The sequence below is a fragment of the Amblyraja radiata genome, chromosome 33, assembly GCF_010909765.2.
Source record: "Amblyraja radiata isolate CabotCenter1 chromosome 33, sAmbRad1.1.pri, whole genome shotgun sequence".
NCBI classification, from domain to species: Eukaryota; Metazoa; Chordata; class Chondrichthyes; order Rajiformes; family Rajidae; genus Amblyraja; species Amblyraja radiata.
The window spans coordinates 6,830,079-6,857,039 of record NC_045988.1 but is presented as its reverse complement, the minus strand read 5'-3'; the positions used below and the strand labels follow the sequence as shown (position 1 = coordinate 6,857,039).

The window sequence follows — 26,961 nt, the reverse complement described above, 5'->3', positions numbered from 1 at the left end:
AAATAGGGGGGGGGGGGGTGGGATTTGTCCCCCACCTCTCAAAGGAGGGGGGGCGTGTCCCCCCTGTCCTCCCCAGGATTTTCGCCCCTAACAACTTTAGGCCCCGCCCTTGGACACGCCCCTTGGGTGTGAGCGACAGCACACCAGCAGGCCCCGCCCTCCATGGCAGTGACTGACGGCCCCAGCTGCTAATCAGTGGGTGTCTCTCCGCACCCGCCCTCCCGGGAAGTGAGCGACAGCAGCAGTTACCAATCGTCGAGCATCCTATCGGCTCTCGCCCGCCCTAGTCTGCGATCGACCAATCACCGTGCAGATTTCCGGTCCCGCCCTTCCCCGCAGCAGCATCAGCAGCCAATCACCGGGTGGCTTTGGAGGACCCGCCCTCCCGGGGGGGAGCTATGACCGACAACCCCCGCCACCAATCACCGAGCAGCGGCCGAGGTCCCGCCCTCCCCGCAGGCCAGGTAAATGACAGCCCCAGCCGCCAATGAGCGGGCGGTCTTGTCCCCAGGCACCGCCTCCTGGGCGTGAGTGACAGCGGCGGGCGCGCGGGGCAGGCTGGGAACAAAACAAACGGCAGCGCGAGCGAGCGAGCAGCCGCGGTCGGAGCGAGAGAGCGGGAGAGAAGGAGAGAGAGGAGCGGGCAGCGGGCACTCGCCTCACGCCGCCCTCCTCCTCCCCACACACACGCACGGTAAGCCGGAGATCCACCGCCCGCAGCCGGCCCTCGAACGCCAGGCCTGCGTCCTCGCCGCCCCCCCCCCCACCCGGTCCGTCCGTGCCCCGCACCGGGGCCTCGCGTAAACAAAGGCCGCGGTCGCCGTGCTAGACTTGGGCCCCGACCTGGAAGAGCGTCGATCCCAGGCCGGGGTGTCGTCTCTCCCTGCTACTCGCTCAGCATCTCTCCCCTCACACAGCTCATGACCCGCCCCTTGTGGGATCTCGTGTAGGGACAGGAGCGGGTGGGTAGTGGGTAAGGGTAGTGGTGGGGGTGGGTAGGTGGGTACGGGTGGGGAGGGGGAGGGAAGGGTAGGGGTGTGGGGGGGGTTGGAGGGGGAAGGAAGGGTGGGAAGGGGGTAGGGGGGTGGGTGGGTAGGGAGGGGTGGTTTGGGGACAGCAGATGCTGCTTCACACTGAACATTTCCAGGATATGAAGATTTAGTTTATCTTCAAAGTCATGCTGGAATTACATCCTGACTGTGACCACGTCCATTAGTTAGTTGGCCCAAAAGAGGAGTTCATTGAAACGTCGACATTAATCTGTGATTTCATATGCAAAACTGTTGCAAGAAATCATACAGAATGTGTAGGGAGGAAGTGCAGATGCTGGTTTATACCGAAGGTAGACACAAAATGCTGGAGTAACTCAGCGGGTCAGGCAGCATCTCTGGAGAGAAGGGAATGGGTGATGTTTTGGGTCGTGATCCTTCACACTGGGAGTCAGGGGCTAGGGAGACTAGAGACATGGAAAGGTAAGGTATGAAAAGGACAGATGATGATGAAAGGAAATGTCGAAAGGTTCACTGTTGGCTGAGGGGAGGCTGACAATGAGGCATTGAAACAGTAATAATAATCAGGAAGACAGTGAAACTAGTTGGAGAACTAGGGTGGGGGAGGGACGGAGAGAGGGGGAAGCAAGGATTACTTGAAGTTAGAATAATCTATATTCATACCGCTGGGTTGTAAGCAGCTCAAGCAAAATATGAGGTGCTGTTCCTCCAATTTGTGTTGGGTCTCATTGTGACAGTGGAGGAGGTCCAGGACAGAAAGATCAGTGCGGGAGGGGGAGTTAAAGTGTTTAGCAACTCTTAATGGGATCTTGCCATGCTTTGTCTTTGCGACATGGACTGGGCTGCACTGACATATATATGCAAAATGAATGTAATTGCTTCTGTAACAAATATCCATTGAATCTTGGGACCCCCCCCCCCCTCAGGTCGTGCATTGCAGTCTTTCTCACGGAATCAGTGTCGGTCAATTCTGAGTTCAAGTTCGGCATTCTTATTAAGTGGCTACGTGCTGCTCTGAATTGTCCAAAGTAATTTGGGGCTCACGGTGTGGGAAGTGCGATCAAAAGCTTTCAAAGGAGAGTTGGAGAGGCTGCGGCATGGAGCTGATTTGCAGGGGTTGGTTGCATCCTGGGTGTTATGGAGTAGGAAATTAATTGGGTTGCTGTACAAGAAGATGTATGGGTTTGGGCAATGCTGTCACCCCTCTGATGCTGTGGAATGTGGAGGTTAAATGTTTGTGACAGATGCGAATAGATCAGAGGTGATGGTGATGAACAGTTCTGAAAGAGAGACCACGGATTAGAGGGTCCAAATGGCCTCTGAATACCCAGGATCATGATTTTCCCCACTTGTCACACCATGTAGATTTTAAGCAATCTGCTAATTTAAAAATATAAACATATGCACAAAACAGTGAAGTGACAGCTTGATGGTTTAGTGAAGACCTGAGTTGTATTTGTATTTAGAGTTCAAATAGCAGGGACTTTAAATCATTCCATTCTTGATTTGATTCTGTTTCTTTGGTTGAACTACCACTATCAAACACTTAAAAGCTTTGGTACTACACAAAATAAAATTTTAGCTGAAATTGTTTATTAAAGTAATAAAATGACTGAACCAGCTGCCTTGTGCAATCATAACATTATAGCCATTACTTTGGAATTGCAGAAGTGATTATGTTTCCAGAAGCTTTGAAGATAAATGTAAAAAAGTCACATTCACTCAACTTCTGATCCAAGATTATAAAAGTAATGTTCAGAAGGAATTGTAATAGAACACAAATTTAGCGCAGCATGAAGATTTTGGATTCAGTAAATAATTTCTGGTTACCTGTGTAATTTCTGGTAACAACTCTCAACCTTTTCTATTAGTGATTTCAACATACCTACCTATAAACAACCATAACTCAATCTTGCTTGACTGAAGTTTCGAGTGTATTGTATTTAAAATGTATATCAGGATAACAATTGGCTTCCTTGCAGCATCTGGATTTTACAGTTAAAATGGCTTAGAGCTAAAACGCTAAATGTATGTAGCAAAAAATTACAACACATACAAAATGATTTGATTAATGTTTCCAATATATAGTTGCGATTTACATCTATTTATGTTCCCTCGCTCTCTCTTCTCCCGCGCCACTACAATATCCAGGAATCAATCAAGCATCTGTAAGTGTGTGGTTACTAAATAGCACAGGTAATAGCAGGTGGTATTGAATAAAGGTTTGCTGCATTCTTAAAATAGTTGGCTGAAGGAAATACACAAGCTGTGGAAACTTCCTACTAAAATGTGATGGGAACATGAATAATTCTGAAAGTCTGAGCTAAAATTTGTTGAAAATGAAACAAAGTATAATAGCACTTATTGTTGTGTTCTTTTTGTGCTGTGTAGACCAATCCTTTGTAATCACGTTTATTGAGATTAAATTGCATATAAAAAGATAACTATGTTAAATTAGGTGTTTTAAAATAAATTAATATACGATACAATAATGAAATTGTTGCTTGCAAGTAGGGTCTTGACCCGAAACGTTTCCTATTCCTTTTCTGACCCGCTGAGTTACTCCAGCTTTTTGTGTCTATCTTCATGGAACTGACTAGTTTGCCTCGCACTAACTTTTTAATGTAGGGGTTGTATTGATGCCTTGCAGACTAGTTAATGTGCAGGAGACCTCTGAACTTAAACTCAATATAAAATGCAAATGTCTTTCCTCAGGTACTTCAACATTTGAACACTGAGGGGGACAACATGGGTCCAAAGACTTTTACACACAGTTCTCCGGTCCATGGTCAAGAACTTCTGGGAAAGTTAAACAAACTGCGCAACGAAGGACACTTCTGCGATGTGACAATTCGAGTCCAGGACAAAATCTTCAGGGCTCACAAAGTGGTTCTTGCTGCTTGCAGTGAATTCTTCAGGGCAAAACTTGTAAATCAATCAGATGCAGATGAGTGCATTTTGGATTTGAACCATGTTACTGTCAGTGGATTTTCTCCATTGCTGGAGTATGCATATACAGCTACACTTGCCATAAATACAGAGAACATTATTGATGTCCTGGCTGCTGCAAGCTATATGCAGATGTTCCATGTAGCAAACACCTGTTCAGAGTTCATGAAATCAAGTATCTTATGGAATACAAGCAGTAATCCTTCAGGACCTGTTCTTCCACTCCCTCAAGAGAACAGTGGTGCTTGCATCATTCAGTCCCACGATGACAGTCTATCTCCAGTATTATCAGAATGCAGTTCCGTTGAGAAAAGTAAGCCCAGGGAATCCCGCAGAAAGAGAAAGAACTTCATAATGATGTCCCCAGAGAGTCCCACAGAATCTGCTGTCCAACCCAACTGTTCACATGTCGTGAACCCATCGGTGACTTTCTCGGATAATCGAAACCAGCAGTCTGTGGACTCGTCGCTGTCATTTCAGTGGACATATCCGGTGGGTGCTGATCGCCGGACTCACGGTGAGAAGGTAAAAGCAACAGAAAGCGTTCGGATTGTGGAACATCCCATAGCCACCGACATTACAGGAAGAGTATCTGAATACACTGCCTGTGAGAGTACAAAAGCAACATCACCCCCCATGATAGAAGACGATGTAAGGATCAAAGTTGAAAGGCTGAGTGATGACGAAGGTCACGAAGTTGTATCACAGCCTGTCAGTGCTTCACAGAGTTCACTTAGTGACCATCAAACTGTACCGGGGAGTGAGCAGGCTCAGGAGGATTTATTGATTAGTCCCCAATCTTCCTCAATCGGTAGGTATTACTGAACGATAAACTGCTGTTTTCCACATGTATTAGCTTTAGTAAACCAGTGTAATAACTCAATGAAAAATCTCCATGACATCTCAAATTGTCATATTGTAGCCTTAGTTCACGTGACCAGCATGTTATTTACAACCCAGAAAACAGTTTGTATGAATTAACAATAATTAGCTGTGGTTATTTAGGAAGGAATAACAGTAATTTGCATGTTGAACGATATTCTTTTATTTTTGAGTATAAGTTTTCTTTCAATAATTGTAGTTAGGCTGATCTCGTCTTCCTTCGAGTCAGCTGAAGTGACAAGTCAGCTCTTTGTTTTCATCACAATGCTGTCAGCTCTCTGAGAAAGTGGGTCATGCTGCAGGTGCTTATCAATCCACAGTTACTGTTTGGCCCTCCTGCCCAAATTCTAAGCAGTGATTGCCAAGACAACAGCAGCACTTCCCTATTTCATGTTTTTGCCTCACTCTTAACAATTATTTCATTTAAAAAAAATCATCAAACAGCATTACTTTATTATTATTCATATGGCATTTGGAAAGTAGCTGTCAAAATGTTTACTGAATGTTGAACTGGTAATTGATTCATTGACACCAGCTCCTGGATGTATAACGTTGATAATTCCTGCGTTAGAATTTTAAGGTCAATAATTAGTCCTGCGTTGAACAGATTGCTCTCCACTTTATTCACAATTAGACAATTGTTTAATTTTTGTGTTTTTGAAAAAAGCTGCAAATTGCACTTAACTGAACTACATCTGCCTTGATTAGTTTGGTAAAGTGTAACTCATAACCCTCCTTCTCTGCAAGTTGAAGGGAGGTAATTCGTATGTATGTCATCTCATTATTTTTCAAAACAGAAAGCAATCCATTAATAATAATTATTCACATTATATTTTGTATTTTCTTGCCATCATTGTGAGTACCTGGAAATATTTTATAATTTCTTATTCCCCAATGTCTGTCACTTAAAGTTCCCCTTATCTTTTCCTAGAAAGCAGGTATTGTCCATCTAAGCCAGTCTCCTGGGGTTGAATGGCGTTTCCACCATTACTCAAATGGCCAAAGAGTCCTTTGTGCGATTAGCAGGTAGACCTTGATGGGGCAAGTTGATCAGTTGTATGGAATGTTCATCGTTCCTCCTATTCACACATACCCACTACATTTTCCCATCTTGGAGATTGGGAAACTTAGTTCTTTCCCAGATGCTCCTTCACCATTTAGTTCACTTGGGGGCCAAGAATCCCCTTGAGTCCATGTGGATTTTACAGTTTTATAGAGGTTTTTAGAATATCCTTTAAGTAATTTACTCCTGAAATTACTTGCTGTGATAGAACTCAAAGTAAGTGTGTTTATTTAGGGAGCCTGGTGTCAGATATAGTGTCAGTCTCCTACTATACTCCCTTTACACTCTCAACTGTACGGACATATTCGGCTCTAATTTTATCTACAAGTTTGTAGACGACACCACTGTGGTGGGCCAAATCGCAAACAATGCCAAGATGAAATAAAGAAAAGCAATACAAAAACTTAGTAAAATGGTGTTAGGACAATAACTTCTCCCTCAATGTTAGCTAGTCGAAGGAGCTAGTTATTGACTACTGGAAGCACGGTGGAGTACATGTTCCAGTCAGCATCAATGGTGCAGATGTAGAAATGGTTGAGAGCTTCAGGTTCCTTGGTGTTAATATTACCAGCAATCTGGCGTGGCCCAACCACATGAATGCAACAGCCAAGGAGGTACACCAATGCCTCTACTTCCTGTGAATATTGAGGAAATTCAGCATGTGTCCAGTGACTCTTACTAATTTCTGTAGATGCATCATTGAAAGCTTACTGTCGGGTTGCCATCACACCTTTCTTTAGCAATAGTTCTGCCCAAGACCTCAAGAAATTGCAGAGTTATGGATGTCGCCGAGTCCATGACACAGACTAGACTTCACACTATTGACTCCATCTAAATTACACGTTTCCTCGGAAAAGCAGCCAACATAATCAAAGGCTCGTCCTACCCCAGTCATTCCTCATCCTCTCTGCTCCTGTCTGGCAGAAGGTACAGAAGTTTGAGGTCCATTATCAGAAGCCCATTATCGGGCTTCTAACCGGTCCTTCCATAAGCTAGGGTTCTGTTCAATTCACCTCTACCACATTGAAGACATTGGACTTTTTCTAAGGAACTGATGCACTTCAATGCTGAGAACTATGCTCTATTATCTATCTTCTCCTTTGCTCTACCTATTGAACTTGAGTTTATCTATTGATTGTATCTATGTGTGGTTTATCTGATCTATTTGGATAGCATACAAAACATCACGTTTCACTGTACCCCAGTACATGTGACAATAATTTACCTAAACCTAAAGGGATCATGTAATCAGCCTCAATCACAGTGGATTCTGGGTGAAATGACTATCACGCCAATTAATTTGAAGATTTTTGATACATCTGCAGTGCTTTGTGGTGTCTATTATTGACTGTCGCTGAAGTATACAAGATGTGGAGATCATTGCTGTTTAGCGGCCCGTGTGTTTTTTGTTAAATTTGAGGTAATTTCCTTAGTTTGTAGGTCTATGGCACACTGGAGTTGATGAAATTATTAAATGAAGAATTTAAGTAGTGAAATCTGCCAGAGAAGTGGGTCCTGAAGTACACAAACGATTCAAAGTTTTATACGGTTGTCATTGTTGATTGTGTTTGTTGTGGGTGGGGAGGGATGCACTATTGCCCAATGGGTCAGGTTTGGAGAGCTTTATTTTCTTGACTTTGCTAAGAGGCTCAGTCCCATGTATGCTTCAGTCAAAGACTTAGTGATTTGTATCTCAGCTTTTGAACCGATGCATTTACTTGTATCATTGGCATTCTGTAAATCAACAACCGAATCTGGAGTGATCTTGGTTTTGGAGTAGAGGTTGAAAGGTAAATAATTCCACTTTGTCCCATACCATGGGAATGACCATATATTGAGTCCTATTATGGCAAGAAACATGTTGGAGATGAGGTACAGTGTTGCAGCAAGGAGAAGAATTAGTAAGATGGCACAGTCTTGCTTTACCTCAGTTCCATTGGGAATGGGGTTGTGGTGGACCTGTTGGTTAGAATCACAGCTGTATGTCATTATGGCAGAATTGGATGGTAGAAAGTTTCTGAGGCCAGCTAAACTTGAGGAGGGTTCTCCATAACCCCTGCATTCTGGCAAGAATCAAAGGGTTTTGTGCAGTTGCTTAAAGCCTTGGATACAGGTGATTTGCTGCCTGATATTTTTCCTGGGTTTTGTGTTGCAGTGATGATCATGTCTGTTGTACCTGTCAATGGATGGAACTCGTGTTACAACTGGAGGAGGGGCATCTTGGCCACTGGGAAGTGAATCCATGCAGTGACTGTTCATGTGGAAGACTCCAGATCTCATGGGAAAGCTTTTGGAAGTTACTGCAATCGGACTTTACTCCTTTCTTGAGATCCCTGAATTTCTCAAGCGTCCTCACCTCTTCCCAGATGAGGATACGCGTTTGAGCAAGAGGTTTTTTCTTGACATGTTTTCAGCTGGGATTTTGTCTGCTCTAGAGGCTTTATTTTTCACTTGCCATTTAGCTTTTTACATCGTTGCTGGGGTTGGGGCACTGCAAGCATTGAGACTAATGGTGTGCTGTGTGATGGACATCAGTATTGAAGATAGACTTTTAGTTGTGGATATCTGTGAAATGGTCCTTCCATCTGACACTGACTGCCTGTCCTGTAAGCTCTTGGCTCTGGATGAGGTGAATCTTTGGTGTTTGAATGGTAGATTTCCATGTTAGCCCCGATGAATCTGTAAATGTTAAACAGCTAGTTGACAAACCTCTTGTGCTTTTTCCAAGTCAAGGTATTTGGTGGATCTCAAGCTTCAGAAGTTAGTCGAAGAATGCTTTGAGTTGCATACTATTAATGCCAAGATCTCCCTGACCATTTTCATCAATCCAGTTTGTATTTTCTGGTTGTGAAGTCATGTTTCTCTACAGCTGCTGATTCTAGACTCTATGAGCACTCCGTGACTCCAAAATTGCCACTATTACCATTGCAAGATTCACATTGTGAATATTTGCTTTTCTTTTTATAATTGGTAGATCTTAGTGTATTGATTTATCATGGTCTGCTTTAGAGGGTTATTATCAAATAGGCACAGTGTAAAGTTTCAATTAGTGTGTTGACTTTTAAACAATGACTTTTTCAATGCAGAATGAAAGTACAAGTTCATTTCAGTTATTGCCGTATTAAATAATTAGTGTCATTTTTTTTACTCTGAACAGGTTCAGTAGATGAAGGAGTTACAGAAGGGCTACCAACACTTCAAGGTACTTCCAATGCCAACAATCACCCTGATGATGATGATAGGTAGGTAGACTTTGTACATACAGTAAATGAGTTCAGAGTGACTGCAGAGCAATATGATGAGATGAAGTAGCAGTTCGTGGTTTTTAAATATATAGTTGACCTTTATGGAGAAGCTATGTCTGAAAATCAGTTTTATGACATTCATTTGGAAATGTTTTATAACAGTCATCAGCACTTGCAAGACAGAAGTCTTTGCTTGCTTCATTGCTACTACCCCTGTGGAGACTTAATGTGGCAAATTAAAGCCATTTCCTTGCTCACTGTAATGCAACTCAAATTCCAAAAACAACAAGAAGGGCGACAAAAGAGCTGATGTATTATCCTTATTTTAATGAATGCTGAAAATACATTTCATTGTGTATTGTATAACTTGAGGAGTATTACACGATGAAAGTACTATGAGCACATCTTGTAGTCTTTTCCAAATGCACACAATAAACTGTTTTTGAGGAATATGTTTTTAACATGCTCCTACCCTGCAGAACATAAAATTGTACTTGCTATCGCAAAGATGATAAAGCAATTCAGACATTTCATAAGTGGAGGATAATTGCTTAGTGGTGTTCATCTGTTGATTGCCAAATGCTTGTAGATCATTAAAGTAATACTGAAATGATGGACTTATTTAAAAATAATGATTAGGTTTGGAATGAAAAAGAAATCACTATATAACTTGGGGAATGATCCAGAGTGCAACTGATGTATATTTATTAATAGTGCGAAGAAGAGGCAAAAGGGTGGACAAGAAGATGTGGGAAAAGTAGAGAATTTATAGAAATATGGTTCAAATTTGTGAGCATGTGCGTACATCTGGGTGTTTAAACTCTAGATTTTAACTTCGAGTTGTACCAGTACCCAAAGTGCCAATCTAGACTGGGAGTGAAGGTCGAAGGGTTAAGTGAGATTTTGTACAGCATGGGATAAAGGCAGTAACATTTTGGGTGAACTGATGTGAACTGAGGGGTGCTGAGCCCCCTCCTCTACTCTTCACCTACGACTGCACACCTGTACATGGTACTAACACCATCATCATGTATGCAGATGATACAACGGTGATTGGCCTCATCAGCAACTACGATGAATCGGCCTATAGGGAGGAGGTCCAGCTCCTAGCAGCATGGTGCGCTGACAACAACCTGGCCCTTAACTCCAAGAAGACCAAGGAGCTCATTGTAGACTTCAGGAAGTCTAGGGGCGGCACGCACACCCCCATCCACATCAACGGGACGGAGGTGGAACGTGTTTCCAGCTTCAGGTTCCTGGGGGTCAACATCTCCGATGACCTCTCTTGGACCCACAATACCTCAACTCTGGTCAAGAAGGCTCACCAGCGTCTCTTCTTCCTGAGGAGACTGAAGAAGGTCCATCTGTCTCCTCAGATTCTGGTGAACTTCTACCGCTGCACCATCGAGAGCATCCTTACCAACTGTATCACAGGATGGTATGGCAACTGCTCTGTCTCCGACCGGAAAGCACTGCAGAGGGTGGTGAAAATTGCCCAACGCATCACCGGTTCCTCGCTCCCCTCCATTGAGTCTGTCCAAAGCAAGCGTTGTCTGCGAAGGGCGCTCAGCATCGCCAAGGACTGCCCTCACCCCAACCATGGACTGTTTACCCTCCTACCACCCGGGAGGCGCTACAGGTCTCTCCGTTGCCGGACCAGCAGGTCCAGGAACAGCTTCTTCCCTGCGGCTGTCACACTACTCAACAATGTACCTCTGTGACTGCCAATCACCCCCCCCCCCCCCCCCCCCCCCCCCGGACACTCCTCCCACAGGAAAAACACTATGACTGTTTGCATGTAAATAGATTTATTTATTGAAATCATATTCTATGTCGTTCTTCCAGGGAGATGCTAACTGCATTTCGTTGTCTCTGTACTGTACACTGACAATGACAATTAAAGTTGAATCTGAATAGAAGGAGACTGACTAAGAGGCCACCTTTAATGATGTTACACAAACTCAAAGCTCTGGAATTTGACCAGTGACTAGTGGGATAGCGCAAGGCTCGGTGCTGGGATCGCAGCTATTTACAATATACATCACTCATTTAGATGAAAGGATTCAGAGTAACATTAGCAAATTTGCAGATGACACTAAGCTGGGTGGCAGTGTGAACTGTGAGGAGGATGCTATGAGTGACTTGAGCAGGTTGGGTGAGTGGGCAGATGCAGTTTAATGTGGATAAATGTGAGGTTATCCACTTTATGTAAATGGTGTCAAGTTGGGAAAAGGGGAAGTACAACGGGATCTGGGCGTCTTTGTTTATCAGTGAATGAAAGTAAGCATGCAGGTACAACAGGCAGTGAAGAAAGCGAATGGCATGTTGGCCTTCATAACAAGAGGAGTTGAGTAGAGGAGCAAAGAGGGCCTTCTGCAGTTGTACAGGGCCCTAGTGAGACTACACCTGGAGTATTGTGTGCAGTTTTGGTCCCCTAATTCGAGGAAGGACATTCTTGCTATTGAGGGAGTGTAGTGTAGGTTTTCAAGGTTAATTCCCGGGATGGCGGAACTGTCATATGCTGAGAGAATGGAGCGGCTGGGCTTGTATACTCTGGAATTTAGAAGAATGAGAGGGAATCTTATTGAAACTAATAAGATTATTAAGGGTTTGGACTCGCTAGAGGCAGGAAACATGTTCCCGATGTTGGGGGAGTCCAGAACCAGGGGCCACAGTTTAAGACTAAGGGGTAAACCATTTAGAACGGAGATGAGGAAACACTTTTTCACACAGAGTTGTGAGTCTGTGGAATTCTCTGCCTCAGAGGGTGGTGGAGGCAGGTTCTCTGGATGCTTTCAAGAGAGAGCTAGATAGGGCTCTTAAAAATAGCGGAGTCAGGGGATATGGGGAGCAGGCAGGAACAGGGTACTGATTGGGGATGATCAGCCATGATCACATTGAATGGCAGTGCTGGCTTGAAGGGCTGATTTGCCTACTCCTGCACCTATTGTCTGATGTCTACTGTCACTGATGAAGCGCAACATTTAAAATACAAAAGGAAAATACTGCAAATACTCAACTGGACATCTGCAGAAAAAGAAACACAATTAATGTTTCATGTGATTGGCCTTGTCATGTTTTTAGTAGATTTAATTTCCATATTGCAAAGGTTTGTTATCATTGGTTAGATAGGTTGCTATATTTGCCAACTATTGAACTCTGAAATGTTTAGGATTTTGTTAAGACAATGGTTTGTTCATTTTGTTACTGAATGGTTACACTTTTACATTAACTTTCTTTTATTTCTCTAGGTTAGAGAATGGGCAGTATTCCTATCAGCTCTATATAAACCCTTCAACAAGTGGCACAGAAAGACCCAGTCCAAATGGCCCAAATAAGCCTTTCCAGTGCCCTACATGTGGTGCCAGGTTCACACGCATCCAGAACCTCAAACAACACATGCTTATTCACTCAGGTGCATGCATTATCTGCTTCTAAAAAAATGGTGTGATTCTTGTGACTTGTACAATTTTCTTTGTGCTGCTGAATGCACATGTGATCGATCATACGCAAAAGCATATAAAAGAATTAGGACTAAATTCCGACGGATACAATGTTTTGAAGAGAATTGTAAGCTAATGGTGTGTAAACTTAAGTGGTATAGTTTTTATAGAAATATTTTTGAACTGTGTAGGATCTAGTACTGAAGAAAGAGCATTCAAAGCATGATGTTAGTGCCGAGGTAGCCAATGATTTGAGGTCTGTTCTGGCATACAAGCCGTGATAGAAGAAGATACAACAATATGTGGTTTCCCTCAGTTGTTTTAAGTTTTCTATTGATCTAGTTGTATTTGATTGATAACTATCTTACCTTCCAGCACACGGTTTATTATTCGTGAGGTGTATTTTGCTGATTTTGTTACAAAAGGAGATCCTGGAGGAAACTTTATTAGTAATTCTGAGGTTAAATAATTTTTGTGATTTATTTTTATAACTTTAATGACTAAACAGCAGAATTTGTAAAATTATATACAGCCTGTAGTTTGTGAAATACGATTTGGAAACTGGGGCCACTGATACCAAAACTAATGGGTGGAGTGCACTTTTTGAGTTTATTGGATATACCATGTCACATTGTCTAAGATTTTGGAGGAGACCACCTTTAAAATATTTCATATTCAATATTTCTTGCTAAGTGTTATCTTCAGACAGAACATTGTTTAACCGAGTGCATCTAACTCCAGTATATGAAGTTCAGTGTATCATTCAAGTTATTAGGTAATAAACCATGTTGTCTTGGAATATGATGGACATCGACATCCTAATGATAAATGGTAGGGTTTGGTTAACAAGCCTACCTTTGGTACACATTTTCAAAATTTTAGTTAAATATTATTTAGCTGTTATGCTTTCAGTAGGTAATGTTTGTATTCCTGACATAACGTAATAGCTGATTTTCTTGTGGAAACTATGTGGAAGAATCTTTTCTATTCATAATTATAAATTTAATGAAATGTGACTTTTTTAATTCTGTAGCCAAAATGGCTGTGAATCAATAACTGCAGTTTGATTAACTGTGAGCATACCCAGTAATATTGGCAGTTATTAGTAAATTAGTTTTGTTGTTGTCTGTTTGCAAATGTATCCGAGTGTTGAACTTTTAACTGTGATCCTAATATTTTTCCAGGAAATTGTTTTCGGAAGGAAAAATAAAAGGGAATTAGTTTTATTGTAGAATTTTCACAACAATCTGGAGTGCAGTTTAGCTGAGATATTGTTATGTGTAATATGTATTCCAGCCGTTACAAAATAAATCCATATCTCATTTATTTAGTAAACTGGGTTAAGAAACATGGCAGCAGGCCTGGTTTTCTTTCCTGGATTGCAGCCAGGTGTTTGATTTCATGTTTGAGGGTAGGAATAAAGCTGGCAAAGCAAGGAAGTGCGCAAGTTTGCTTTTACTAAAAATCCATTTAGAGTCTGAAAACAATTGGTCCTGGATGCTAACAGCTATAATTTTTGTTCATTTTAAATATTGATTGGGAAATTCAATTGTATATTGCATGCTTTTTTAGTGAGCGAGAAGATTGGATTTTGGAGTAAAATAGCTCATTAAATGCTACTGCCAGATTGTAATGTGCTTAGTAAATGATCCGATTTCCTAGCCCATGCATAACGCACCTACGCAACAAGTAGTGTGCATATGATATGATGTTAATATGTCTTCTCTGTAGGTCATCTGGACCAAGCTCGGATAAAAGAGCTTGCTCAGCAAGACCAAACCAAGCACCTAAAAGGGATCATCATTTATTTGTTCTAAAAAATGACACAAACTCAGTGGGCTATAAGGTCATAAGTGATAGGAGCAGAATTAGGCCATTCAGCCCATCAAGTCTACTCTGCCCTCAAGCATGGCTGATATATCTCCCCCTCCTAGCCCCATTCTCCTGCCTTTTCCCCATAACCCCTGACACCTGCACTAATCAAGAATCTATCTGTCTCTGCCTTAAAAATATCCATTGACTTGGCCTCCACATCCTTCTGTAGCAAATAATTCTGCAGATTCACCACTCTCTGATTAAATAAATTCCTCCTCATTTACTTCTTAAAGGAACGTCCTTTAATTCTGTGGCTATGACCTCTAGTCCTAGACTCTCTCCCACTAGTGGAAACATCCTCTCCACATCCATTCTATCCAAGCCTTTCACTATTCAGTACGTTTCAATGAGGTTCCCCCCTCTTCTCAACTCCAGCGAGTACAGGCCCTGTGCCATCAAAAGCTAGCAGTCAGTGTGTGAAGCAGGGGGCAGAGAATGGTAGCACTCTGACCCAAAATGTAGGGGAGAGAGAAGAAAAAGAAAATAATCAGAGAATAAGAGAGGGTGGGTTTCTTAAATGTGTATATTTTAATGCTAGGAGCATTGTAAGAAAAGTGGATGAACTTAGAGCCTGGATTGACACCTGGAAGTATGATGTTGTGGCGATCAGTGAAACATGGTTGCAGGAGGGCTGTGATTGGAAACTAAATATTCCAGGATTTCGTTGCTTCAGGTGTGATAGAATTGGAGGGGCAAGAGGTGGAGGTGTTGCATTGCTTATCAGGGAAAATATTACAGCAGTGCTTTGGCAGGATAGATTAGAGGGCTCGTCTAGGGAGGCTATTTGGGTGGAACTGAGAAATGGGAAAGGGGTAGCAACACTTATAGGGGTGTATTATAGACCGCCAAATGGGGAGCGAGAATTGGAAGAGCAAATATGTAAGGAGATTGCAGATATTAGTAGTAAGCACAAGGTAGTGATTGTGGGAGATTTCAATTTTCCACACATAGACTGGGAAACACATTCTGTAAATGGGCTGGATGGGTTGGAGTTTGTAAAATGTGTGCAGGATAGTTTTTTGCAACAATACATAGAAGTACCTACTAGAGAAGGGGCGGTACTGGACCTCCTGTTAGGAAATGAGATGGGTCAGGTGGCAGAGGTATGCGTTGGGGAACAGTTCGGGTCCAGTGATCACAATACCATTAGTTTCAATATAATTATGGAGAGGGACAAAACTGGACCTAGGGTTGAGATTTTTGATTGGAGAAAGGCTAACTTTGAGGAGATGCGAAAGGATTTAAAAGGAGTAAATTGGGACAGTTTGTTTTATGGGAAAGATGTGGAAGAGAAATGGAGTACATTTAAAGGTGAAATTTTAAGAGTACAGAATCTTTATGTCCCTGTTCGGTTGAAAGGAAATCGTAAAAATTGTAAAGAGCCATGGTTTTCAAGGGAAATTGGACACTTGGTTCGGAAAAAGCGGGATATCTACAATAGTTATAGGCAGCATGGAGTAAATGAGGTGCTTGAGGAGTATAAAGAATGTAAAAAGAATCTTAAGAAAGAAATTAGAAAAGCTAAAAGAAGATATGAGGTTGCTTTGGCAAGTAAGGTAAAAGTAAATCCGAAGGGTTTCTACCGCTATATTAATAGCAAAAGGATAACGAGGGATAAAATTGGTCCATTAGAGAGTCAGAGTGGCCAACTATCTGCAGAGCCAAAAGAGATGGGGGAGATATTGAACAGTTTCTTTTCTTCGGTATTCACCAAGGAGAAGGATATTGAATTATGTGAGGTAAGGGAAACAAGTAGAGTAGCTATGGAAACTATGAGGATCAAAGAAGAGGAAGTACTGACACTTTTGAGAAATATAAAAGTGGATAAGTCTCCAGGTCCGGACAGGATATTCCCTAGGACATTGAGGGAAGTTAGTGTAGAAATAGCAGGGGCTATGGCAGAAATATTTCAAATGTCATTAGAAACGGGAATAGTGCCGGAGGATTGGCGTACTGCGCATGTTGTTCCATTGTTTAAAAAGGGGTCTAAGAGTAAACCTAGCAATTATAGACCTATTAGTTTGACGTCAGTGGTGGGCAAATTAATGGAAAGAATACTTAGAGATAATATATATAAGCATCTGGATAAACAGGGTCTGATTAGGAACAGTCAACATGGATTTGTGCCTGGAAGGTCATGTTTAACTAATCTTCTTGAATTTTTTGAAGATGTTACTCGGGAAATTGATGAGGGTAAAGCAGTGGATGTTGTGTATATGGACTTCAGTAAGGCCTTTGACAAGGTTCCTCATGGAAGGTTGGTTAAGAAGGTTCAATGGTTGGGTATTAATGGTGGAGTAGCAAGATGGATTCAACAGTGGCTGAATGGGAGATGCCAGAGAGTAATGGTGGATGGTTGTTTGTCAGGTTGGAGGCCAGTGACGAGTGGGGTGCCACAGGGATCTGTGTTGGGTCCACTGTTGTTTGTCATGTACATCAATGATCTGGACGATGGTGTGGTAAATTGGATTAGTAAGTATGCAGATGATACTAAGATAGGTGGGGTTGCGGGTAATGAAGAAGAGTTTCAAAGTCTACAGAGAGATTTATGCCAGTTGGAAGAGTGGGCTGAAAGATGGCAGATGGAGTTTAATGCTGATAAGTGTGAGGTGCTACATCTTGGCAGGACAAATCAAAATAGGACGTACATGGTAAATGGTAGGGAATTGAAGAATGTAGGTGAACAGAGGGATCTGGGAATAACTGTGCACAGTTCCATGAAAGTGGAATCTCGTAGATAGGGTGGTAAAGAAAGCTTTTGGTGTGCTGGCCTTTATAAATCAGAGCATTGAGTATAGAAGTTGGAATGTAATGTTAAAATTGTACAAGGCATTGGTGAGGCCAATTCTGGAGTATGGTGTACAATTTTGGTCGCCTAATTATAGGAAGGATGTCAACAAAATAGAGAGAGTACAGAGGAGATTTACTAGAATGTTGCCTGGGTTTCAGCAACTAAGTTACAGAGAAAGGTTGAACAAGTTAGGGCTTTATTCTTTGGAGCGCAGAAGGTTAAGGGGGGACTTGATAGAGGTTTTTAAAATGATGAGAGGGATAGACAGAGTTGACGTGGAAAAGCTTTTCCCACTGAGAGTAGGGAAGATTCAAACAAGGGGACATGACTTGAGAATTAAGGGACTGAAGTTTAGGGGTAACATGAGGGGGAACTTCTTTACTCAGAGAGTGGTAGCTGTGTGGAATGAGCTTCCAGTGAAGGTGGTGGAGGCAGGTTCGTTTTTATCATTTAAAAATAAATTGGATAGTTATATGGATGGGAAAGGAATGGAGGGTTATGGTCTGAGCGCAGGTATATGGGACTAGGGGAGATTATGTGTTCGGCACGGACTAGAGGGGTCGAGATGGCCTGTTTCCGTGCTGTAATTGTTATATGGTTATATGGTTTATATGGTTATATGTTAACCCACTCATTCCTTGGATAATTCTTGTAAACCTCTTCTGGACCCCCCTCCAGGGCCAGCACATCCTTCCTCAGATATTGTGCCCAGAATTGCTCACAATACTCCGAATGTGGCCTGACCAGTGCCTGATAGAGCATCAGCATTACATCCCTGTTTTTGTATTCTAGCCCTCTTGAAATAAATGCTAGCATTGCGTTTGCCGCCTTTACTACCAATCCGACTTGTAGATTAACTTTTTGGGAATCCTGCACCAGCACTTCCAGGAGCCTTTGCACCTCTGATTTCTGGATTCTCTCCCCATTTAGAAAATAGTCCATGCCTGTATTCCTGCTACCAAAATGCATGACTCACACTTTGCTACACTCTATTCCATCTGCCACTTCTCTGCCCTCTCTCCCAACCTGTCCAAGTCCACTGTTGAGTCCCTGCTTTTTCTGCCCCTCCACCTATTTTCGTATCATCTGCAATCTTGGCCACAAAGCCTTGAATCCCCTCAACCAAATCATTTATATACAAAGTGAATAGTAGCGGCCAAATTGTAAAGCACAAGAGTAGCGGCCCCAGCACCGATTCCTGCAGAACTCCGCTAGTCACTGGATCTGTGCAACTGTCCTGACCTGAAATGTCATCCCATAGTTTTTCTCCAATGATGCTGCCTGAGCCGCTGAGTTACTCCGACCCTCTGTCCTTCCTTGGTAAATCAGCATCTGAGGTTCCTTGTTTCTATTACAAGTTGTAAACTCCTATCTGTTCACTGACTACTTCTGGCAGAGGAAATCTAATTTACTCTAGCCTGTGTGACTCCAGACTTGATAAAATGATTGACAGTTAAAATGCCCTCTGAGAGATGTAGTCATACAGCATGATAACAGGCCCATCAGTCTAACTCATCCATGCCAACGAAATACCCCATTTAAGCTGGTCCCATTTGTCTATGTTGACCCATATCCCTCTAAACCTTTCTTATCCATGCACCTGTTCATTGTCATTGCAAATCCCTTAACTACTTCCTCTGCCTTCCGAATGGTTAGCAAACTGCAGGGGCAATTAGAGATGGACAGTAAATGCTGACTAATAAATATACTTAGATGACCAATCCCTGGAATTTCATGATAGCATCAAAGTGTGGAATTGAGAATATGATAGCAGCAGTCAGAGCTTCCAACCCCACATGCAAAACAATGAGTGATTTTGCCTTTGTTGCATTGGGAACTCTGTGACCTGTCATTAGATGTTGTCACAAAGTTTGATCTGCATGTGTTGGCATGGAACTAATTGTCATTTCCACTGTGGAAAAGATGGGAAAAGATGTACACAGCTTGGAGCTGGATCCCTCCAACTACCCATCCATTAACTCCCTTTAATATCTTACGCATATCGACAATATACAATGATGATCATCAGTTTTAGTCTGTAGTCCAACCCATTAGAGTTCTCTCTAAAGCTACAGATTATTAAGAGCACTGATACAAACTGAACAGGTCCCCTGCATAGCAACTTGGGCTGCAGAATGTGTAGTCAGTTTCATTCAGATCGTGGTGCATATTTGTGCAGATAATGGCCCAGCTATGCACTTGACTCGTTTAAACGGATCATTTATTTGTGGGTTAGTAAACCATTTGGAGCCAAGCTATTTGTTTTAAAAACTGCAGTTTCTAGTCTTCATCATATCTTGAAGACATTTGTTGACAACTGGCCTATAACAATCAACCATAATGCATTCTTTATGTTCAGCATATGGATTGTTTATGCCACAGTTTGGAAATTTCTCTGTGATCAATACACTAACTAGAATTTAGTTACAGTACTTTTTTTTTTTTGGTACTAAGTTAAGCAGTTTGTTTAGCCTGTTTGGAAATTAGAGAATGAAGTGTAGCTTCTTCTTAAATAAATTGGATATTGCTGTTTTGGAACATTTGAGGTTTTATTTTTGCAGGTATCAAACCCTTTCAATGCGACAGATGTGGAAAAAAGTTCACAAGAGCATACTCCTTAAAGATGCATCGTCTGAAGCATGAAGGAAAGCGATGTTTCCGATGCCAGATTTGCAGTGCAACCTTTACTTCCTTTGGGGAATATAAGCACCATATGCGCGTTTCAAGGCACATTATCCGAAAGCCAAGAATCTACGAGTGCAAAACATGCGGCGCCATGTTTACTAATTCTGGAAACCTAATTGTACACCTGAGGAGTCTGAACCATGAAGCATCGGAATTAGCTTCTTATTTCCAGAGCAGGTGAGGCTTACTAGTTAAATATTTGCTTTTTTTAAAAAAAAAGCCACATTCTGTGGCTTGAATTTGTTATTCATAGAGTAACTTGCAATTGATGAAACGGGTAAAAGTCATGAACGCTGCATGTGACAACAATTAACATGAATCACTAAAGGTTTGAGATTATAAGTATGTTTAGCAGAGATAGACAGAAGATATTTCCATTAGTAGTGAGTTCAAAATTAGGTACCACAAATTTAAGATGGTCACTAATAAATCTCAGGTCGACACACAAAATGCTGGAGTAACTCAGCGGGACAGGCAGCATCTCTGGAGAGAAGGAATGGGTGACGTTTCGGGTCGAGACCCTTCTTCAGACTGATGTCAGGGGAGTGGGTGGGACAAATATAGAATGCAGTTAGAGACAGTAAGACTGGTGGAAGAACTGGGAAGGGGGAGGGGATAGAGAGGGAAAGCAAGGGCTATTAAAGGTTAGAGAAGTTGACTACCCAAGCAAAATATGAGGTGCTGTTCCTCCAATTTGCGCTGGGCCTCACTCCGACAATGGAGGAGGCCCAGGACAGAAAGGTCAGATTGGGAATGGGAGGGGGAGTTGAGGTGCTGAGCAACCATGTGATCAGTTAGGGTAAGACAGACTGAGCGGAGGTGTTCAGCGAACTAATAAAATCTTGTTAGAAATTCAAATGAAATTTTGAAAGATCCTCGTTAATTATCCTCAGGATCTTGTATGGAATTACGAAATACTCTGTCTTCTCAACCCAAGAACACACAGCTTAACGTCTGACCTTTCCGCAAAAGACAACCTATGCTGTCCAGGAAACCACCTCTGAACTGCTTAAATTACAAGTGAATAGATTTAGTAAGGAGACCAATGCTGTAGATACTACTGTAGAAATTATAGAGACACAAGAAACTGCAGTGCTGGAGGATCTCAGTGGGTCAGCACAGCAACTGTGGAGGAAATGGAGTCTGAAGAAGTGTCATGAACCGAAACGTCGTCTGTCCATTCATCCACGGATATTACCTGACCTGCTGAGTTGCTCAGCACTTTGTGTTTTGCTGCAGAAATTATTTCCTTTTTGGATTTTAAGTTTTGTTTATACATTTCTCACTTGTTTTATACTAATCTGTTTTTCTTTCGTATATCTAGGTGTAAATATCATGCTATAGAATATTTCAATGGGTTAAAATACACGTTTAGATTTAAATGGGCTCCCTGAAAGTAGATCTTGACAGCCTAAGTAATACTGCCTTACTGAAACCAATTTCAAATCCATTTAGAAATTGTAATAACCGACAGTTCGGCTTGTTCTATTTTTCAGCATTGCTTGCTATTGTCGGGCTATGCTTCAGGAGATTAGAACCAGCCTTAATCGTTTTTATTTGAAAACTATTTCAATTTGAATTTCTGCTGTGTGCTCCCTGAATAGCAATTCTTAACTCTTCGGTTAGGTGAAGGAATAAGTAGAGTTAAACAATTTGTATTACTTTTAAAAAGCCACAAAGTGCTGGAGTAAGTCAGTGGCTCAGGCAGCATCTCTGGAGAACATGGATAGGTGACATTTAGGGACAGTGGTATTAAAATCTGGGGAAATTCTTGGAATGCTCCAGGATTTTTTTAATTGTTTTTCTTTCAATTCGATCATGGCCCAGCATTTATTGTTCATTCCTGGTTGCCCCTGAACTGAGGAGACAACTAAAGTTTTACCACATTTATAAATGTAGAATCATATGTAGACCAGAGAAGGTAAGAAAGGCGTATATTGTCCTTATTGAAGGACAATAATAAAATAGGTGGGTTTTGTAACAATTCAGTAATTCCTTTGCTAGCACTATCGAAATGAGCTTTTTTCCATAAATTCCTGATTTCATTTTGATGGTGCTAGGTTTGAAATTTAAAATCTACTCCCCACTGCCTCACACACAATCCAGCTGCCACGGTGGAGTTCACAGCTGTATCCCTGGATCAGTGGTCCTAAACTTTGCCTGCTAGCCCAGTAAGTAAACCAACACAACACAACACAACACAAAATACAGTTGTTATTAAGTGAATAAAACTCATACCAAAAGGACAAAACATTTGCTACTGAGGAGAATTCCAGCATCATTTTTAAAAACTCAGGGTGTTTATTTTTGATCATTTAGCTTGTTTTAATTAAGCCTGAAACTTAGATTCACTAGGTTATTAGTACAGTAACCTAATCGTCACGCTATTTTGTTATTATTTTTTATTATTTATTTCGAACAGAATAAAAGAATAAAAAGCAAGTGTGAAACAGCATACAAAAAACATATATAGTATAATGTTCCCAGTTTCTTAAATTTAATAATTTTTATGATTTTCAATGCGTTCATTAAAACATGTTATTTATAAAGAATGACTGTTTCCTAGGACAAATCATTGACACTTAAAGTATAAAATTAGAAAAAAAATGTTTAACAGTTCGTAAGCTTGGAATTTTAAGATGGGAAATGAAACATTGTTGTCTCAATTATTATATTTGGCCAGGCAAGGTACCATATCCAATTCCCAATTGTCAGTCATTTGTGGAATTGGAGATTTGACTGTAAAATATGAATTGAGTTCATATTTTGGTGTTGTCTATTAAAGATTGATCTACTGGTACTACCTCTATTTAAAGTCAATTCTCATTCCAAGTTTATCTATAGTTAGCAATAGTTTATATTTGGGTATTGAAAGAAACTGTTGGAACACATGCTAAAATCTAATAATCACTTGTTTTCCAGCGACTTCATAGTGCCAGATTACCTGAAACAGGAGCAAGAAGAAGCCCTTGCTCACTATGACATCGGAGACAATGGTTTTGATAATAACTCAGCAGTGCAGATGCCAGTCATTTCACAGGTATCCTCCACACAGAACTGTGACAGTGCGTTCCCCCTTGGACACTTGGCTGGACTCATGAACAAGGATGATGAAATAATAGAAGAGCAAAAGACAAATGGCTCGGATGTAAATGGAATGCTTGGCGTGAGAGAAGATCTGCACAAGAGAGGTTCTCCAGAGGAAGGACCTCATATCCTTTATAGCTAAGTTAGCCCTGGTAGTTAAACTTATGTACTTTTGGAGAAAGTGCCTGGACCTGGGTCAAATGATTCTTGGAGCTTTTCTTCCAGACTCTGAACTTTTATTTAAAATAGGTCAACATTACATTATTTGTTTATCAAAAGTTTTGGACAAGTCTGTTAGCCTTCAATTAATTACAAGCACATTAAACCATACATTTCTTATTTCACACGGCAGTCAAGTACTTTGGAAGAAGCCGTGGTACAACTTTTGAACAATGTCTAGAGACCTGAATCCTCCAACAATGTTATACTTTATACTTTAATAAAAAGCTGCCAATATTAGATGCCTTGTCAAGTTGGCATCTGGGAAGATATTTTGGAATCAAAGTCTAAAATGCTGCATTGATGGATAACAATCTCATCAAGTTACTGGAAAAAAAATCAAATGTTTAAATGTTCTCTGGCAGAAATTATCTTATGACAGATAAATGGAATATTCTCTTACAGCTAAATTATGTTCACAGGGTAGGAAATTTCAAAATCTTCACCAGAATATGAAATTTTGTTTTCAGCAAAAAAGTAACTTTGTACAATAATAAAAAATGTTTTTATCAATGAGAATTCAAAGCTGGCATTGTAAATAGAAATATTAGTCTGGATATCTTTTCCTGCACTCCAAATTATACCACATTTCCTTCTATATAGTCAGATATATTCTGGTCACCTGAAGGGAAGTGGAAGAGTCAAAAGCTATGAGTTATTTGCAGTCAGGCATCGGGCTTTCTGAATGCCATTTGACTTTTGCATTCCTTGCTGAAAAGTTTGAAGTTCCCATCGCTGTTTTTTCCAGTTCAGGAAAGCAGAGCTGCATTCAGCATAGGACCTTGTGACAATTAATGTCTGTCGAGTGTGAAACTAATATATAATTGGTTTCTTGGCCAACTGGGCTAGAAATGGTGCAATTAACCTTGAGTCAGGAGTTGGCTTCGGAGCCATTGGCTCTGGGCTGTTGCTGCCAAAGTGTGACCTTCTTACTTCGACGTGATTTAAACTGGAAATATCCGAACCTATTTCCAGTACATATTTTACTATTAATCTGAAGTAAAAGTGAATGCATATCTCCTTCAGATATGTTTAGCTACTTTTTAGTCTCTTGTAACTTGTGGATGTGTGTTGACATTGACACCACAGTTGGTGGCACGTTAGTGAAAGAGTATTTTTCAGGGAGCTTGTTTGCCTTGGCTGTTGTTCAATCAGTAGTTTATTGCAAACTTTTCTACACGTTTTTGTGCTAACAGATAACTCGTTTGAAGCTTAAATGTTCAGACTTAGATTTCTACGGCTGTTAAGTTTTTTTTAAACAATCTACAAAATTTGCTGTTTTGTGAAGTGTTCACCTTTTTAAAGCTATTAATTAAAATTGTTGATCCTTTTGTTAACATGCATAGGGTCATGTAATATTTTGACAATCTGAAGGCATGCTGTGATTGATTAAGGCATGTGTGTTTTAATTTTTTATTTTTAGTATCTTCTGTAGTCTTGGTATTCAGAATATATACAACGTAGCACTCCTGAGAATAAAGCACAGATAACATTTGATGGTTTGGGCTTATTCAGATAAATGTTTTGTTATACATTATCCGTACCAGCAATACTGAAAAATACCTGCTTGGGTAGCTGGCCAGAATATCCTGTTTGGAGTATTAGAAGCTAAAGGTATGCTGGAAGTATTGTCAGAAAAGCCTCTATTTTTGTGTTAATTGTTAGGGAGATGGTCTGAATGAAACTGATCCATGCACAGAATTCAGTGTTTCAGCACCAGATGTTAAAGATGAATAGTTAATCCAGTTTCTGGAAAGACAATGACTAAATACAATGTTTTGTATATAGTCAGTCATTTTAATATATTCTATACTTCTTCATTCCCAACTTTTTTATTATATTTTGTTAAGATTGAAGAGTTTTTACTTAATTTCAAATAGTACTATCATGAATTCATTTTGGCTTATTTACAGTATGAATCAAAACTGGATTTGTTGTTCGTTTAGTAAGGGGAGGGACGGGGCATGGGGGGAATACAGTGGGAGCTAGCATCGAGGAAGATTATTCAGCTCATTGAGACTGTTGTATGGAAAAATGAAACTCGATACTCGCACCTCTTATTAGAGGTGGGTGATGCAAAGCTGTGTGTTCCCATTATAAAATCTGCTAAACCATCAATGACGCAACACTGTTATTTTTATTTAAATTTTAAAATACCAATTATTACTCTAAGTAGAGCAACAGTAGATAGTTGTTAAACTGAGTTGCTATTATCTTGTTTCATTAATTAATGGTTTTAGAATTGTTTTCCATTATTATAAAGATTTTATTCTGCCAGTGTGGGCAAATGGTTAAATCAACTAAATGTTGACCACTATTCAAAACTCAAAGAGAATTGTTGGTACATTCAATGATACTACAGTAATTGTCCTGTCTGTTTATGTGGGCATGGTTGAAGTTAACCATTATATGTATATCGGTAGTACTAAAAACTGATGTAGTTCCTTCTGTCCTGTATTCAACAAATGTGCATTTTTTAAATTGTTTATGTTACATTGCAGTCTTCAAAAGTTCAGCACTTTGACACTCTACATGTTGGTGATCTTCAACTTGTAATCCCATCACTGCCGTTACCTATTGCAAGGACATTAATAAAGCTGAGCCTTCAGTGTCCCTGTTGTGGTCACCTGCTTGTAAATACTGTATAGTCTGATGACTTGGAAATATTGCTAATCTGTTGAGCAACAGACTTTGGATGGAATTTTTGATAGTATGATTGCCAGTAAATTGGATTTTTCTTTGTTTGTAATCCTTGTTTTTCACCAGCATGGCCCCATGACAGGAGGTTATTGTAAAACATAGCAAAATGCAAAATACATTGTTCTCTGGCTATGGGTTGCTTTATTTATCCTGTTGTGGAGTCTGTCAGTCTTTCTATGTGTAAGCGTGCGTGAGTATGAGTGTATATATAAATTGGGAAAAGTTCACATATTCTATTTTCATGCTCATGATGGTCACAAGAGGCAAGTAGCATTGTATAAAGTTTGATAAAATAATACTGCAGTTGATAATCTGTGTGGAAATTATAAATAAAGCTCTTTACCATTATATACTGCATATTGTGTGTACTTGTAGAAATAACATGGTGTCTTTCCACAATACATATATATTTTTTAATGTTACCTAGATTGCTGCTTTGACTTTCCTTGGAATTGAAAGTAAACTACAGAGAAACGGATATCATTGTATTGCTAATGGTTTATTAATGTCACATAAAGCTGAGATATAGTGAAAAGCTTTGTTTTGCATGCTATCTAGGTAAATCATGCCATACACGAGTACATGAATACTATACATGAGTACTATTGTTATACTGTAGTGCAAATGGTGGAAAATAGTACCATGAAAAATAAACACCAAAGCATGGTGTTACTGCTACAGAGAATGTGCAGATTATAAAAGTGCAAGGACTGCAACAAGGTATATTAGGAGAATTATTTATATAGGAAGTTTATGAGAGGCCCGTACAATAGTTTAATTACAACGGGGAAAAAGTTATTCTTGAATCGGGTGGGGCGTGTTTTGAAACTTTTTTGTCATGTCGAGCATGAGAGGGAGATGAGGGAATTGCTGCAGTGTCAATGTTCCTTGATTATGTTGACTGCATTCTCGAGGCAGTGCGAAGTATAAATGGAAACTATGATGGGAGGCTGGTTTGCATGATGGACTGGACTTTGTGCACAACTCTCTTGCAGTCTTGGGTAGAGATGTT

The 26,961-nt window shown here is 40.7% G+C and overlaps 1 protein-coding gene across 2 annotated transcripts; it reads left to right on the top strand.

Moving 5' to 3' along the window:
* Nucleotides 1–556: 556 nt before the first annotated feature.
* Nucleotides 557–26,299, top strand: zbtb44 (zinc finger and BTB domain containing 44). Of its 2 annotated transcripts, XM_033049995.1 has the most exons (6): nt 557–694; nt 3,726–4,770; nt 9,062–9,146; nt 12,401–12,564; nt 19,820–20,120; nt 22,866–26,299. In XM_033049995.1, exons 2-6 carry the CDS (start codon nt 3,759–3,761, stop codon nt 23,170–23,172), a joined length of 1,869 nt encoding a protein of 622 aa, XP_032905886.1. In that variant the 5' UTR covers nt 557–694; nt 3,726–3,758; the 3' UTR covers nt 23,173–26,299. The 2 variants fall into 2 exon arrangements, with proteins under 2 accessions (XP_032905886.1, XP_032905887.1); XM_033049996.1 differs by lacking the exons at nt 557–694; nt 3,726–4,770 and adding an exon at nt 8,745–8,845.
* Nucleotides 26,300–26,961: the final 662 nt, after the last annotated feature.

Coding starts and splice junctions, on each gene's coding strand:
- zbtb44 (XM_033049995.1), top strand. CDS start 3,759: ATGGGTCCAAAGACTTTTACACACAGTTCTCCGGTCCATGGTCAAGAA. Junction 4,771..9,061: donor TCCCCAATCTTCCTCAATCG/GTAGGTATTACT, acceptor TACTCTGAACAG/GTTCAGTAGATGAAGGAGTT. Junction 12,565..19,819: donor ACACATGCTTATTCACTCAG/GTGCATGCATTA, acceptor TTATTTTTGCAG/GTATCAAACCCTTTCAATGC.